General features: G+C 46.4%; 1 protein-coding gene across 2 annotated transcripts in view; it reads left to right on the top strand.

Moving 5' to 3' along the window:
• LUZP1 (leucine zipper protein 1) overlaps nt 1-17261 on the top strand; it is a 174450-nt gene that overhangs the window by 151022 nt on the left and 6167 nt on the right. For both annotated transcript variants that reach the window (XM_085647799.1, XM_085647800.1), the window contains one exon: nt 4724-4926. In XM_085647799.1, the coding sequence (XP_085503925.1) occupies nt 4724-4912 (189 nt within the window). In that variant the 3' untranslated portion in view covers nt 4913-4926. The remainder of the gene's footprint in view (nt 1-4723; nt 4927-17261) is intronic.

The following is a 17261-nucleotide window of genomic DNA, read 5'->3' on the forward strand; positions in this document are numbered from 1 at the left end:
ACCCCCCGCGAGCCCGAGGTGTGGCCCGAGTGGGCCACCAAACGATAGCCTCGCCGATTCATGGCATGAAAGGAGTTACCTATAAGGTGTGTCTCCTGCAGGAAGATAACATCTGGTGAGATACGTTTCAGGTACTGCAGGACCACACCACGCTTAATCCTGTCCCCCAGGCCGTTAACATTCCATGACAACACAGTCAAATCCCTACCCCCCCATCATACGTAGAAGCAATCAGTCGTCCCCCACAGAGCATCTCGAGAGCAACAATACAGTAAAGGGCTTGCCTTGCGGTGCAAACAAACAACACACCCCCCCCACCCCCCCATCCCAACAGAACTCCCCCCTCCCTGCACCCCTGCATGAGCCCAAACAGCCCCCCCAAAGTGCAGTGTGCCTGTCGCCCCATAGATGAAAAACTAACTAGTCCCCCAGAGGAGGAGGGAAGCCCCCAACAGACCCCACACGACCTCCATCGGAGGGGAACATAAACGATCAGTAAATGGTAAAGGAATGTTGTCCAGAGCAAGGCCTATTCTTCACCCCTCAGTTCTGATCCGGCGGGCCCTCCCCGCCAACCGCACCCCCCCCACCCCCTCGGCCCCGATCTCCAGGCAGAGTGTCCAACCAGTCCCCAGCCGCCTCGGGTCGGTCAAAAAAGTGCGTGCGCCCATCCACCTCCACCCTTAGCTTAGCTGGAAAAAGCATTGAGTACTTAAGGTTCAGGTCCCGTAGGCGACGTTTAACTCCGAGAAAACTCAATCTCTGTTTTTGGACCGCCGGAGTAAAGTCTGGGTAGAAATGCACATCCATGTTATCAAGCTTGACCGGTCCCTGTTGCCTGGAGGTCTGCAGGATAGCGTCTCTGTCCCGAAAATTAAAAATCCGGGCAATGAGAGGCCGCGGCGGGGCACCGGCCTTAGGTCTGCCCCCAGGGACCCGGTGAGCACGTTCCACCGCAAAAAGCTTACTCGGCCCCCGGGGCTGGAGATGGGTAAGGATCAATTCTTCCACAAAAAAGATCTGCCGCCTCCGCCTCTCGTCCCTCCGGCACTCCCACAATGCGAACGTTATTCCTCCGGGCCCGACCCTCGGAATCCTCCAGTCGCCGGTCCATCAGGGCGCTCGCCTGGCCAAGCCGGCGCACCTCCTTTTGGAGGGCCACCACGTCCGTCGTGAGGCTCGTTGTGGTGTGGGCCAGGGAATCGACCCGGTCGTTGGTTTTGGACAAGTCAGCCCTCACAAGGCTAACCTCCACCAGGACCGAGTCTATCTTTTGCGCTAGGGTGTCGAAGCGCTGGTCCACCGAGGCCTTCATCTCTGCGATGGCGCCCATGACGTCCCGGAGGGTCAGATCCACCGGTTGAGCAGATGCCTCCGTCGGGCCCGCCGGGGATGTGCGCGATGTCTCCGGAGATCCCTTCTGGAGGGTGTAGCGGTCCATACTGTTGGATTGAGGCGCCGGGCCGCGGCGGGTCGTCTTCACCTTCGCCCGGTCGCCATCTTGTTTGGTGGACATGCCTGCTCTCCCACCGTCGTGCCAATCTCCTCGAAAGGGCCGATAAACCAGTTCACAAGTTCCGGGGGGGGGAGGGCGATCACTGGGCCGCAGGACGACTCACGGCCGGCGGGTCAGCCGGGCACCTGGACAAGGCCACACCACCGCACCCCGCTCCGCAACCCTACCTCGCTTGAGGGCAAGGAGAGCGCAAAAGCGAAAGTGAAAGCACGGGATACGCGAGTCGCCCAGCCCTGCCCGCCGCTGTTGTTCGCTTTGTCCCCGGATCGCCCCACTACTCCAATCCGGGGGGCCAGCGCGGAGAAGGCCGCAACCTTCAATCGGTGCTCCCACCGGCGTCCGGGGTCCGATTCGAAAAAGAAAAACGGATGGCGCCTCAGCTCGGGTTCACCGATGCAGTCCCCTCAACAAGGACAGGATATAGCCAGGATTAATTCAGGAGGTCGTGGTGGTCCTCGGGAGCCTCGCACCTACGCGGCCATCTTGGTTGCGCGCTAGGCTCCTCCTCGGCATCTTCACTGTTATTACTACGCTCCATCTTTCCCTGCTGGCGAAAAACAATCTGAGGATGGAGCCGAAGCCCATGCGCAATACGATCCAAAGGAGGAGTCACCGACCTCGTGACTTCCAAAGACTTTCCAAGAGGAAAGAGGAAAAACAACTGCAAACATCCGGGCCCAACACAAGATGGCGATCTATGCACAAGTGTGTAGATCTGCAGCTCTACATGTCAAGAACAGATGCATACTGGTAAGTAGCATATTCCTTACCAAATTCTCCCATGTATAGCTGGGTGAAATGTATCCTGGTGGTTTTACTGGCCGTCCGTATTTAATACTAAAGGTCTAAATATCCCTGGAAAGGAAAAATGAAATCAGACCATGTTTTGACTGTAATGGCCCTTGGCCTTTGCTCTGCTCCGATAAATCACCAGTAAGTGGTACCAACCTCTCCCCCACACACTTTTCCCCTGTAACCTGGGAATCTAACTAAGTGTGTCCTCTGCTTAGCAGCAGCCCGAACTAGAAACCAGTCTGCAAAATCACTTTGACAGGGCAACGAGTGACCAGTGATTCAAAAAATGGACTGTTCGAAAACTTCCATAGCTTGAGTTCACTAATGCCGCTAACGCACCTGATGCTCAAATTCTAACCTTTACTTCCTTCAACTACGTCTTGAGAAAGCTATAGGGCATTTTGATGACCCAAGGGAAAACTGTTGATTTTGGAGTATAATAAAAAGATGCAACCATTTTTCCAGTCAATTTTATTTGAAAAATTAACATACTGAATTAACTTGAGAGCACTTGCTGATCCACTTAAACCTACAGAGGTTAAATTCCCTTTATTCATTTTTATCTTAAAGGATAGGCACCAGTATTTTATATCTGTATCCCACACACTGGTACAGATCTTAAAACCAGCTACCTGACTAGGAAAGGATTTTTTTAACCTGAAATATTTCCCAATTCCATTTTTCTTGTGCTTCTTATTAGATATCGGAAACCCATCTGTTTTGATGACCGATTTTGAAAATCCTAGTCCACCATTGTATGTCTAACAAAATATTAATAAAATTTGCCTGCGAGGATCATGTGTTAACAAAAACGAACACTTTTAGACAAATCCAGCGTGTTCATGCATTAGTTTTATTTTTCTTAAACACAGAAGTTATCCATATGACAACATATGTTTACTCAAAGGTCTTGCTGCAAGATGGGTTTGTCTTCCATGACAGCAGGTTTAAATACATGTATGTTTCCTATAAATAAATTTAAATAAATGCTTGCCAACACGCAGCCTTGCTTGAGGGTACTGTTGATTAAGGTTGTAATTCTTACTCCTCTAAGTGTGTTAGTACAGAGTATTTCAATGCCACTGTATTATTTTAATCAAATGATACAACAATATTCCTGGGTTGAGTATTTTGATCCACGGTGATCGCTTGAGATTTTGCCAGATAAAACAAGAACGGAGAGTCTTCTCTTACCAAAACAGTTCTGTTCACCAAGAGAATTGCATTATATAGATTTGCTTAATCCATCAGCCTTGTTTTTTTAATTATGCATAATTCTCCTTTTTCGGCTAAGTGTTGGGTCCTTACTCTCTCCATTAAAAATTGGTGAACAACCCTGCAAGAACAACACTAGCTAATGAAATGTTCTGCTTTAGTATACAATGCTTTGACTACCACTGATTTTAAGAATGTTATAGCTGCTACAGCATGGGCATTATAAAATAAAAATTTTACTTCTGACAAGTCTTAAAATTCAGGTTTTGTTATATGCAGAAGTGTGAGTCCTCAATATGTGCTTCCATTTCTGTATGCGGTATCTATGTGCATGCCGCTGGACTCATTTGCTCAAAGAGGGACATGCTGTATGAAGCCATAAGCCTGGAGGATTTTCCTGATTGCTTCACCTCTAGAATGTCCCTGAGATGCTAGTTTGTCTCTCTCGAAGGTTTGAAACCTGGCTAATGGTAAATTTGAGTGGCTTTTGGTGCTCCATGCCCGCATAAAATCTTGCTCTCAGGGATGTTACTTGGGTACTGGACGTTTGAGAAACAATTGTCAATAGTCTTGGTATGGGTTTCCTAATGATGAGGATAAATACAAAGTTCAGAGGTATAGAAATGGTGTTCAGGATAGTATTAGTAAAGACTCAATCAATCAGAATTTATAAAGCGCAGCTAATCACCTGATAGCGTATCCAGGCATTCCATGTTCTGGAGTGCTGACTCTGCAGGTATGGTGGAGGCTTTCATCTTGTTAGGCAGGTTGCTTTACCAAGTACTCCTAGTTCCTAGGTAATTTCTTTATTAATAGCAGATGAGGACTTAAGTTATGGAGATTTTGTAGGAAGGGAGAAGTGGACCTGGAAAGTAACTTTGTGTGTTAATGTATTTCTTTATTTTATAATCACTTTAATTTGTCTTTCATTATTGGGTTGCTCAGGAAAAATGTCCAGGCTACTGGTATTTAGTTGATTATGGTGAGTATTTCCAATTGGTCGTAAGTGGTGTCATTGTTATACTTAATGTAGTATATCCTTTTGCCCTGTAATGCTTATTCAGGTCAAATAAGTCAGTACCGCCTCTAAAACAACTCTGTAACAAGATTTACTGTATGAGCTTGCTATAAAAATGTTTTGTTTCTCCATTGCCTGGTGCCTTCAGCTTATTTTCATTTTTATTTATTTTGGCACAGGAGGAGGGCACAGATACAACCATCAGATCTCGCAGAAGGCCGCTTGCATCTTCTGATAGGATATCAAGGACTGACACTAGCGGAAAGAGGTATTCGACCAAACTTGACTCCCAGCAAGACCAGCAACGACTTGGTAGCAGAATAGAAGACAGAATAATTAGCAGGAGGTACTTCTCTGAGGAAAAATAATTTTATATTTACAGGTGAGCAATTATTCATTTTTCATGAACCTTCTGAGGTTTACTGTACATTATGTAAATTGAAATGGTACATTTAACATGTCATATCAGTTAAGTCTATTTGTTCCCTGACTGGCTCATTGATAATGATATTACATGTCAAGCTCAGCAGTTCTGGGTCATCCATATGTGTCAAATGGTTTAGCAAATCTGTCTGTGGGAGGGTGAATTAAGGTGCATTCAAAGGAGTCTCACCTACTGCTCCACATGAGTTTAGACACTTTAAATTGGAATGCATTCATCCTAACGATAATTATACTTGATTGTATTTTATGGTTCTTGAATATCAGATTTTATTACATTTGGTACACAAATAATCAGCTCTTTTGTAAAAGTATACAGTTTCATTAATTAAGAAATTAACATCTTCAGATAACTGCACTGCCAACACGTGTTACGTCCTGGCTAGCGTGCAAGTTTGAAGATTTTTCAAGGCTTCAAGGAAAAAGGGTCAAAAGCTCCTGTTCGTGGTAATTCACTGGAATCCTGTTGTCTGTTATGTGGTCCTGCATCCGCGATGTCTGTCTGGCCCTTCAGGTTGCTATATAGTCTTTTAGCAAATCTTATGGTCTTGGACAGGAATGAGCAGATTAATTATTATTTTGCCTTAGAAGTCTAGGTGTCCAAATTGTTATTGCTTTTGTCAGACTGCAATTATTATTTTTATTTTTTATTTTATTAAGGAGTTTTATATTGCGCTGGCCAGACTTGAGGGTATCGGAGCGCTCTACAAGAGTTATAATGCAGGAATCACAAAATAGGGCATAGGTACATGTTAATTTAGAAGTGCCAGCGTGCAGTGCCCCATTGAGGCAAGGAAGTCCTGCGGAACCTCGCTGAGTGCATGTAGTCTTGGCAGGAATCAGGGGTGAAAGAGGAGGGGAGTTGGAGCGTTTGGAGGAGGTAGGTCTTAGTGGCAAAGTGTCAGGGAGGTGTGGAGAGCATGCGCTACAGCGATGGTTATCGATTCGGGAAGGCACGGTTGAGGAAGAGGTCTTTTAGCAGTTTTTTTAAATTTTACAAAGGACGGGATAGTCCTAATATCCGCTGGGATGGAGTTCCAGATTTTGGGTGCGTTTTCAGCGAAGGATTGTGTAGCGGTTTTTTGTTTGTGTGTTTTCATAGGGATAAGAAGTAGGGAGTTGGCGCTCCTGAGGTTCCTAGTTTGGCCTGCCTTTTTGAGTTTGGAGGCCAGGTATTCAGGTTTCCCTGTGTGCAGGGCTTTGTGCGTGAGGCAGGCAGTTCTGAAGCTAGCACGCATTTCTGCTGGCAGCCATATTAGTTCTCTGAGTGCGGGTGAGATGTGATCGAATTCTGGCTGCTGCATTGAGAGTAGTCTCGGTGAGGATTGCATTTCCATAGTCAAGTCTGGATATCACCAGTGATTGAGTGGCTTGTTGGAGGTCTGTGGGTGGGATGAAGGGTTTTATTTTGTTGAGAAGCTTACGATTGAGGAAGGCACTCCTTGTGGAGTTATTGATGTGTTTGTCCATGTCAAGTTTAGGGTCTAGGGTGATTCCTAATGATTTTACAGAGTTGGCCAGAGTGAGATTACCGTTGAGGGTTTTCTTCTTTGTTGGAGATGAGGTGGGTTTCGCTTTTTCTTGGTTGAGTTTGAGGTGGTTGATGGATAGCCTTGTTGGACTTCTCTGAGAGTGTTATTTAGTCTCTGAATGTCTTCGATGGAGGAGGTTTCCAGATAGATTTGGGTGTCGCCTGCATATATGTGGAAGGGGATGTTGGCTTTTTTAAGGCGGGAGGCTCCATATATATCTTGAGTTGAGGGGAGAGAACTGATCCTTGGGGGACGCCTTTGTTGACTGGGTGTAGGTCGGACGTGAAGGTTTTTGATTTTTATCCTTTGGGAGCGGTTGTGTAAGAAGGAGAACCAGTATAGGACCACCTTGTCTGCACCCACCCTGTCTTGTAGAGCCTTGATGAGTAGCTTGTGATCAACGGTGTCAAAGGCTGCCGATAAGTCCAGGAGGATGAGTAGGCAACATTGGTTCATATCTAGAGACTTGTGGATGTCATTCACGATGTTGAGGATCGCGGTCTCTCTGCTACAGCCTTTTCTGAAGCCTTATTGGTAGGGATCTAGAAGGTTGATGTTGTCCGTGTGCTGACTCAGTTGAAGGAGAACACACTTTAAGAGGATTTTGGATAGGAGGAGGAGATTGGAGACGGGTCTGAAGTTGTTCAGATCGTTAGGGTCCAGGCCAGGTTTTTTCATTAGTGGCATGACTTGGCCGACTTTGAGGCAGTCTGGTTTGACGCCGGTTCTCAAGGAGCTATTTATGATCTGGCACCAGAATGGAGCTAGGGAGAGTTTCAGCGTTTTGGTCAGTTGGGTGGGTATAGGATCGAGTGCGTGAGAGGCGGGTTTGGAGGTGGAGATCAGTTTAAGAATCTCGTCTTCGGGAATGAGGTGAAGGCTTTCCAGGCTTTCACCGGGAGTGTGCATGTGTTGGCTTCGGTTTCTGGGGTTGGGATTGTACAGGAGGGATTAAGGTTGATGTCTAGTGAGAGCTCAATCTTGGTGACTTTATCTTCGATGAAGTTGGCGAAGTTGTTGCACAGATCTTTGGAGGCCTGACCTGAGGTAGTGGAGGGCTTGGACGTTTGTTGCCTGATGATGTTGAATACTTTGGGTCTGTTCTCTGCGTTGTCCAGGGCGGTGCAGAAGAAGGTTGTTTTTTTCGTTGTTGATGTGTTTTTTGTATTTACTTTGGGTAGCTTTGAGTTGCTCATGGAGGCTTGTAGAAGGGTTGTTCCTCCATAGTCGTTCTGTGGCTCTTAGTTGTCTTCTTTTGGCGTTGATGTCCGAGTTGAACCAGGATCTGGGTGAAATGTTTCTGGGTTTTTTTGAATTTCAGATGGGCTAATTTATCTAGGATGGCAGTCATAGTAGAATTATAGTAACAGGTGAGTTCCGTTGTGGAGAGATAGTCTGTGGGGTAGGCAGGAGTGAAATCACCTTTTCCTCCAGGTCGGCCATGGAGATTTGTGTAAGATTACTCGTCCATTTGGGGGGGGGGGGGGGGGGGGGGGGTCTTGGGTGGGAGGTTGATATGTGATTGGTTGAGTGATGTTGAATAGGATTAGTTGGTGGTTAGACCAATCAACGGGCAGAATGTGATCGATTGTTTCGCGTTGGGCGATGATGGCATCAAGGACCGCTCCTTTGTTATGTGTTGCTTCTGAAAAGTGCTGGGTAAGATTGTTGTTGTGTAGCAGCTCATTCAGGTTCTGGATTAGCAGGTTGTTTTTTTCATTCCAATGTAGGTTCAGGTCTCCCAGAATTATGTTGTTGGCGTCTCGGAGTGAGCAATGCGCAATCAAGTCAGAGAGATGTTCGGTGAATGTGATGGTGTTGCCCAGGAGATGGCAATGTGAGTGTCTTGTTGTCGCTTGTGTTAATGTTGGCGGATTGGCATTCAAAGGTGTTGTAGTTAAAGGTGTTGATTTCCGTCACGGACAAGTTGTTGTTGTGAATGATTGCTATGTCCCCGCCTCTTTGGTCTTTTCGATCTTTGTTGATGATTGTAAAGCCTGGGGCTACGAGAGTGTCCATGATCGGTGATGAAGGCTATGTCTATGTCATGGGTAAGGATGGATTCTGCTAGCTCTGTGGCATGATTAGTGGCTGATCTGCAGTTTATGAGCATGCAGTTGGTGGAGTGCGCCTCTTTTTCGGGAATTTTCTTAAGCAGGGCCCTGGGGATGTTGGTAAGGGAAGTTGGAGGTCTAGGGGGTTTTGGAGGGGGGGTGGTCTCGTCTGAATCCGGTGATTACCTGAATTTTGGATTGAGGGTTGGCGGTAGATTGGGTGTCATATGAGGAGGCAAGGTCTGCCACTTCACTATGGGACAAAGCTATTCTGGCGCTGCTGGTACGGTTTTGGTTACGCTTTTGATTCAGGCGGGAGATTGCGATCCCATTATGGTGGGGAGCCTTGGGGAGCCCTTGGTGAGTGGGGTTGGTGACGGTGGGGATGTAGTGGGGATTTTGGGATGGTTTACCTATCGTGGCTATGTTGGTTAGGATTTCGGTGAAACCCTGAATTATAATTGCTAGCTGGCTCTCAAGTATGGAGAGACGCTGATCCGTCTCTTCGGAGGAGATGGTGGGGTGGTTCTGGCCAGGGTCCTTCCGAGAGGGGGGTGGCCTGACAATGCGGTCATGTCATCTTGATGTTAAGGTGTTGTTCGTTTAGTCTTTGAGCAGGGCCGAGGGCGCGGGGTATAGAGGGTCGTGTTGTCAGCCAAGTTCTAGTGAGAGTGGGTACAGGGAGGTTGATGGGTGTCTTGGACTGAGTGTTGCTGTCGGTCGTAATAGTTTGGGGGAGGTTATGGGCAGGGGGTTGGTCGGGCGGGGGAGGGGGAGCCGTGTTCTTGGTGCCAGAGGTGGGGGTGATGTCTCGGGGTGGAAAGCTGGTGTTGTTCATGGGGGGGACGCACGAGTGGTAGGGGTGTTCTGTTAGAGGGTCTGACTGTCCGGGGAAGAGGTGTGGTCTGGACGGGGGAGAAGGGTGTGATGGGGGTGGTCCTAAGTGAGGGGAAGAGTGAGTTAAAAGCCTCAAGGATGTCGTTGTTGGCTTGGATCAGGACTGTGCCGTTGGAGTAGATGGTCACAGAGGTATTCCCCCTCATTATTGGTTTTGGAAATGTGGAGTTGTGATCTGATGATGGCGTTCCACTCTTTGGGTCTTTCAGTGTGGAAAATGAGGTCCATTTTTATCTGTCCTTTGGAGGAGCAGTAATGTATGTCAGTGAATAGTGATTCTGGGTGCTGTCTAATCAGTTTGTGTTTTAATTTTTTTATGAGCTTTGGGAGAAAGGTGGGGGGGAAGCTAATCGAGTAGGAGTTCGGACCATGTGGTTTTAGGTAGTTCAGTGTGAGGGGGTTGTGATAGGTTGGCGTGGCATAAGGCATAATTTATATGTTCGAGTGGGGGCAGGTTCCCTTAGGGAAAGGGATGGTTCCGGTATCGCTGGGGGAGATGGGGCTTGGTCCGAAGGTGTACGGTAAAATATGGTCCGGAGCCATTAGCCTGGGAAGGGGCCGTCCTCTTGGGAACAGGTCATAGGGGGTGGTCGGGTGGCTCACCAGAGCTGAGTAATGGGGGTTACTTCGGGTTGTCTTCACGCGGACGGGTGTTATGGGTCGGGCGGTGTAGTGAGCAGGAAGGTACAGCCTGTCATAGACGTCGCGGGACAAAAGGTCAGCGCCTCCCTGGAGCAGATTATCGTAATTATCTCTATTCGGCCATCTTGGGGTCAGCCATGGGGGCCTAGGGCTTGGGGAAGTGGCAGGCTCTGAGGTACAGGGGCCTTAGACACTTCCATCTTGTGATCGGCTAGTTGTGTAGGTGAAGGGCGGGTGTAAGTGTAGTGGTGGTGCGTTTGCGTTAGCTTGTTGGGGCGGGTTATGCGCTAGGTGCGACCAACTAGTGGTCGGGGTTTGGGGGTTGCGCTGCAGATATCGTCAGAAGCTTATGATTAGCTCCTTTATTGTTCGCTCAGTGCCTGCTTGTTTATTGGTTTGGTCTTGTTGGTCCCGGGTGCAGTTTCCCGGGCATTAGATCTTGTCGGCCATCCTGGGGTCAGACAGTGTGGGCACACTTACACTTGGGAAGTGGTGTGCTGCGGCGCTTGTTGGTGTTACGAGGTTTGCAACAATTGAGTTCCCGTGCTTGATTATTTGTTGTTTTAGTCCTGGGTCCTTGATTGTTTGTGCTCTTGTGGGTCTAGTGCAGCTCCCCAGTGCAAATTTTTTGGGGGATCAGCTTTTTGCGGCCATCATGGGGTCAGACCATGCGGGCAAAGAGCTAGGAGAAGCGGCGATCTCTAAGGTGCAGGGGCCCTCGTTGCTTCTTGGCTGCAGCCCGCGGGTCAAGATGTGGGGAGTTGCGGCGGCACTTTCGCTTCTCTATAAGAAGGTGGAGGCTTACCTGAGCAGTTTGATCACCCTAAAGGTTCTGGGCTGAGGGCGGCCATTTTATGGTCGGGCACTGGTGATTCTATTACGGGGCTCGTCAAAATCACGCGGTTAATTTTTGATGCGCTTCCAGTGTCTGCTTGGTTCTGGTTTTGGCCCTGGGTCGTGAATTGAAGGGACTCACTGGGGTCCGATGCGATTCCCCGGAGCAGTTTTCCTGGGTTTGCTCTTGGCGTCCATCATGGAGTCAGGCCGTGATGGCATACAACTTGGGTAGGCGGTGCTCGTGTAATAGATATTCTCCCAGTGTCTGCTTGTTTTCTTATTTAAGTCCAGGGTCATTGATAGATTGGGTTGCTTGTGTGTCCAGAGCGGCTTAACGGTGTAGTGTTTCCGGGGGTTAACTTTTTACGCCCATCTTAAGGTCAGACCATGCGGCCTATGTCAATTAGACTGACAACACCACTACTCTCTATGGACCTTAAACTCTCGGCGTGGCACTCCTTGCAGTAATACTCTGCCCAGTTTCCGAGTGTGCTGCATAAGACTGTACTTCAGCAAGTATCCTGTGCCACCCAGCAGTTTGAAGTGGGTTTAAGAGACTGGTGCTGCAGAAAGTGACAATTTGAGTGAAAGCAGCAGCTGCTTCTACCACACCACTCCAAAACATTGCCTCATAGCCAGAACTGCTAAACATATCTTTCAAGCTGTTAAACAGTGAGGTAGCACTTTGACAGCTTTCATTCAGTTAACTTCCCAAAGAAACTAATCAGAAGTCATTAATCAGTCCATTTATGTTATTGTGTACCACATATGGCAAAATTATGCACATTACAAATTTGTAAGCACCTCTGTCCAGGCATCACATGCATTGGCATTTCAATTGCATGATTTGCTCTGAAGCCGTCTTATCTTAATGGATGTTTGTAGTTCTTTTTTGGGGAGCCATCTTGGTCATGCAAATGCAAAAAAAATTAAGTTAAATTGGAGTGGCATGTCCAGGTCTGTTGATGAGTAACTAACCTATAATGTGCTGCACAAGTGAAAGTCTGCTTTTAGTTTGTCTGATGGTGATATACCACCAGACCGCTTGTGCAAAGGTATGGAGTTATTTGACATGTTGGGGCTCAGATATCTTGGGGGTGCTGCTATCAAAGACGTAGACACAGAGTTCATAAATTGTACTCTAGTGCCAAACATTTTACGCAAATCATGTGCAATAAAACCTCTGTAGGCACAGTTACTGCATATCTCACTTGCTTGTGATTGCATCTTGTCTTACTGCTGGCCCTATACTCTACAGGTATCATATTTTAGGACTCCAGTTTGTAGGATGAATGGCCAAATAGTGGCATCTCCACTTTCAGCAGGGCCCTTGCTCAGTTACAACAGTTTTTTTTCTAGTAAGGACAAGTCTCTCTTAGACTTTCCACATATATTGATCCTCAAACAGGAAAAACCGGGGTCAGTCAGCGTGTCGCCAATACCATTCATTTTAATTTGTCTAATAGGACCTGTTAGTTGGTGTCACATGGGATCAGAACAATCCCTTCTAGAAGGTAGCAGTGGATTTGTCTGTGTTGAAGAGGCACCTGTCTTTGGGCTCCTCGTTTACCCTCCTGAATCCCGCCATAAGTCTTTGCCAGCCTGAGTGACACGGTGCCGAAAGTTTATTCTGAACATGTAAATGGTAAATCCTGATTCACTTTCTGTGATATGTTGGTGAGGAGCTGTGGCTTAGTGACAAAAGCTGCAGACTTTGGAACATGGAGACCCAGGTTTGAACCTTGGCCTCTGCGCTTGGTTCAACATTGTGTGATTCTGGGCAAATCACTTCATCTCTCTATGTCAATAGAAATGTAATCTGTGAAGTTTATTAGTGTAATCTCCACTTGATGTACGCAACCTTATAGATAGTCTCCCAGCCCCACCATATAATGTGCAGTGCTCTGTTGCTTCCTAGCTAGGTTTACCCTATACAAACACGATTACATACATGTTTAGATTATACTGCTGCAAAATGATGCCAGTGCCCCCATTTTCTCCACTTGAAAGTGTGGATTGAGGAGCTGGAAAAGGGGTGTCCAAGTGGCTCATCTTGAAAATAGCCTAGACATTTTACTCTTCTTCCCCTGTTCTTAAGTAGCTGCATTGGCTTCCGTTCACTTTCCGGGCTCAGTTTGCATGGCCATCATGCAGCAAATGGTGCCATCCATTTCATAAAAATCTATATTGCTGTTTTAACAATTGCTATGTGTTCTGCATTCAGAAAACACTCGGCCTCTTTTTAGTTCCCAGAGTCAGGAAATAAGACATAATGGTTTAGGCTTTCTTAATCAAGTTCCTTGTCTCACAAAGGCTTAGGTAAAGCTTGTGTTGCGTAAAAAAATATTAGGATCTGGTTGTTCACTATTTCGCGTCCCCTTTCTGGTCTCTAGTATGCCATCCAGTAAGCAGTTGAGGTGCAGAGCAATGCCAGGATTGAAGTAAACCATGTTTCCAATTCTGTGAGGCTGTTTTCGATGAGAAATCGAGTAATTCAAAGATTTTCTTTTTTTTATGTGGTAGATCCCCTACCCTCAGTACACTTAGTCAAGACTATTCCTTCCTTTTCCCCCACAGGTCACACTTATGTATTGCTATTGTTCACCCAAGCCTATATGTAGTTCTCTCACTCACCCTATCTTTCTCTCATACCTTAAATCTTCTTCCTAATTTGTAGTTTTCTCCTTCTTTTATTACTATCCCATATACATTATCAGATCCTAGTTTTAGCCCTAAAAGAAATTGGTTGCTCAACTGTAACTCCAGCCTACCTGAATGGAAGAATAAATGCTCAAAAACCTCAGAATTAGTGGTCTCAGGTTTATCTCGAAGATTTAAAATAAACCTCCCTTGACACCTTTCTGTGATTTCAATATTCAGGTAGTGTATACAGCGGTCTCATTGAAGCTGCGAGGCCCTCCCTGTCTTATCTCTTGTAAGTGAATTTCTTTAGCAAAGCAAACTTCTCTTAAGGTGGAAGCAATACTGAAGATCTTATTGCCCTTTTAGATCGCTTTGGTAGGAGCTTGCAGTAAATGACCTTCAAGGTGAACATAATGCTTCAAGCAGAGACCAGAGCTGTCTGCGGCGCCTCGTAGTGGGAGCTCCTTGTTGTTGGTCTCCAATACTACTATTGCAAACATGTAGTGCGTCTCGGAACAGGATGACCAGAGAGGGCTTCTGAGAAAGCAATATTGGACTGAATGCAATAAGTTGCTCTCGGTAGCGTTCACGGTTCTTTATAAACTTTCAGACTCCTTTTTCCGCCATCTGATTGTGCTGTCTATGTCAATATCCTGCAGAGTACATGTCATAACATCAATATGTGCTCTGAGCCATTTTGTAGGTCAATGTGTAAAGGTAACCGATCAGTGCATCTTGGAACTCTTCCATCCTCACATGTGGAGAGGTTTGTACACCACAGCTACTCTAAGCTGCTTTCATAGCTCTCCATATCAAGGTAGACCGCTTCCACGACTCAAACCATCCATACTATTGTAGCACGGATTAGTACATTTTGCTGCACTAAAAAGGTAATGTTGCTCCATATTTGCCTTTTTTTTATTGCATTCTTTTAATTCATTCTTGTTCATTTTTTTGTTGTTGCAATTTTCAGGCTTTAAAAAGAATCATCCCATTCCCGAAGACATTATTGCGCTTTTTTGTAGATAGGAATGTCTGAATAGGAAATGGGTTTCTCTGTACTGTCCACGGTGAATGCGTTCTAAAGCCTAGGCCAAGGCAGTCCCAACGGCTCCTGCACACCCCCAGTGCAGCACTCACCAGGCACCTTTTGCCCAGCACCCAGGGAAGTCGGTAAATGGTGTTCCTTTCCCTCCTTCGCCTATAGTAAACCGAAGCCTTTACCCTGCGTTCTGCATGTCCCTCATCCTCACACTGTGCCATACCTAATTGTTGACAACACCCTCCCCCTAAACACTGCTTCCTCCTTAGTTGTCCTTCCAGTCTCCCTTGGCATGACAAACACAAGGAGATGACGGTCGGAGCACTTAAACTTTTCAGACACTCGCCCCAGTCACAGAGATGGGTTGACTCCATCATCGTTCTTTAGCTCATTTCGCCACCCCAGTTCAGACATAGCTATATGCAAATCAGTCTTGACCCTGTGCCTCATGGGAACAGTCCAGCCCGAACTGCCAAGCTATGTCTTCCCTGGACCGGATAAAAGTATCCTGGGACTAGTTTCAGGCGTCTCACACAGTAAATACCTGTTAATGCGCCAACTATCTGCCTAAAGCGGGTCCCCTCCAATGAAATACAATATGTATGTTGTCCACCAAAGTGATGTTCCCAATATGCGAACCTTGCCACCAACTGTCTGCTAGCACACAAGTAGTTTGTGCCAGTAGATGTGTGGTAACCCAAAGCAAAATGTGTATATTCTCTGTCAGTGTGTTTGTCCAAATGTCAATGATTCTCAACTTAGAAAAACTGTGTAACTGCTTGCCTGCCACTCTGGTTGAAGCCCATCGAGATTTGATCCGTCCAGGCCCCCACCCCAAGTTAGAATTAACTTCCACTACAGTGTACCCCTCTAGGAGATGGACTAATGATCAGAGTGTCACTAAGAAATCTTTCTTACCTATATTTGTTGTGTAAATATTGCCAAAAGTGAGTCTACTACTTGCGTAGCACAGTTATGCAGGCCCCCTCTGCCCCGGTGAGTTTTTAGTCAAGATCTGCTGCAGCAGGGCACCCTGGCTAATGAAGATGGCCACTCCACTATTTTTATCATCCAATGCGGGTGGGATAGAGCCTGTCCCAGCTGCATGGTGGATCCACTTATCACTGATGAGTCTCCTGTAAAAATATTGTATCTGCAGACAGATCCCTGAAATAGGTCAATATTCTTTGCCACTTGTTTGGCAAGTCCTGTTTTGCAAGGGTAGCCTGAATTTAGTTTATCTCTTTCAAAACAATCGCCTATAGTGATGCTCACTCACGTTCACCTAGGAAGCAGGGGCTCAATACATTCCCCTGCAGTGTAGGGGAGTCCCACCGTTCAGGCATTATGCCTCTGTAGTTTGGTATACATGTGCTCCCTCCTATAATTCCCCCCCCAACTTTGTAAAAAGTTAAAGTAATTATTCAAGCAAATGAAGAAACTGAGCATTACAATGTGTCTCTCTCACCCCTGAAGGACCAGGTCAAATGGAAATGGCTGTTTTCGTATCCTGCTAGTACCATACAAATGAGCTAACATAATAAAGGGTTCAAAAGATGGGAAAGCCTCACTGTTTTGTTCAACACAGCATGGCTTCCTAGCCTCCTCCACCACCAATCATGCGGTCACTGTATTGTCCTTCCAGTGAAACCGCTGCCCCCTTGGGAAGATTCATCGAATCTGTTCTGTTTTGATAGGAGATCCTGCAATATCTCTCAGTACAGACATAATCTTGCTAGTATGGTCACTTCTAGGTCTTGGTACTTCTCTTCCTAATTACCCTTAAATAGTATACAGGCTGTTTTCTGGCTTCTTGCAGTAGATGTTCTTTCATTGGATATAAGTAGAGTTTAACAACGGCATTTCTTGGTCGTTTAGTATCTCTTTTACACTTGAGTCCCAACCTCTGGGCCCTCTCTAAAGAAACTGCCACGGAATCCTCTATTTGCAGGATTTGTTGAAAGAGGATTGGACACAATGTTCAGTGCCCCTTTGTGCTTCTTCTCTCACAGAGTTGTAATCTTACTATTATGTTTTTTGGGACTTATTCTCAAGACCCTCATATTTGTCATTAACTGTCTGCTCAATGGACTCAAGCGCTGTGATGATAGTCGTGATTGCCTGACGAGTGTCTGACATAATGACAATCAGAGGTTTGTGACTTTCTTAGGCTCACCTTACTCTGGTGGATCTGACAAAGAGAATAATAACCCATAACCACAGACCAGTGGATCCTCATGTTTCCCTGGATCCACCACAAAGGACTGGTAATAACCACAATGTTTTTTTTACGATGGGCAACAAGCGGCACAGGCAGGTGCACAAGAAGAGGTTCTGGGCGTAGCAGCAACAACAGAGCTCAAGGCCACTATCCACAGGAATCCCAAGGAGAACGGCAGATCTGCTGTCAACATTTCAAATAGTGACGCTCCTGATTCAATTCGCTTACTTCTCACAATATACGTTAACCAATTAAGAGTCTTCTAAGCTTGACCAGAAATTGTTCTTTGTACCTACAACACACCTGACTTCTTCAAGATCAATATGGGACTACACCAATTTTTTTGCAAGATGAGACTGAGAAATTACTTAGGCTTTGTAAATATTTTGTTAGACGAGTCGAAAAGTT

The sequence above is a fragment of the Triturus cristatus genome, chromosome 3_2 (assembly GCF_964204655.1).
Source record: "Triturus cristatus chromosome 3_2, aTriCri1.1, whole genome shotgun sequence".
NCBI lineage: Eukaryota > Metazoa > Chordata > Amphibia > Caudata > Salamandridae > Triturus > Triturus cristatus.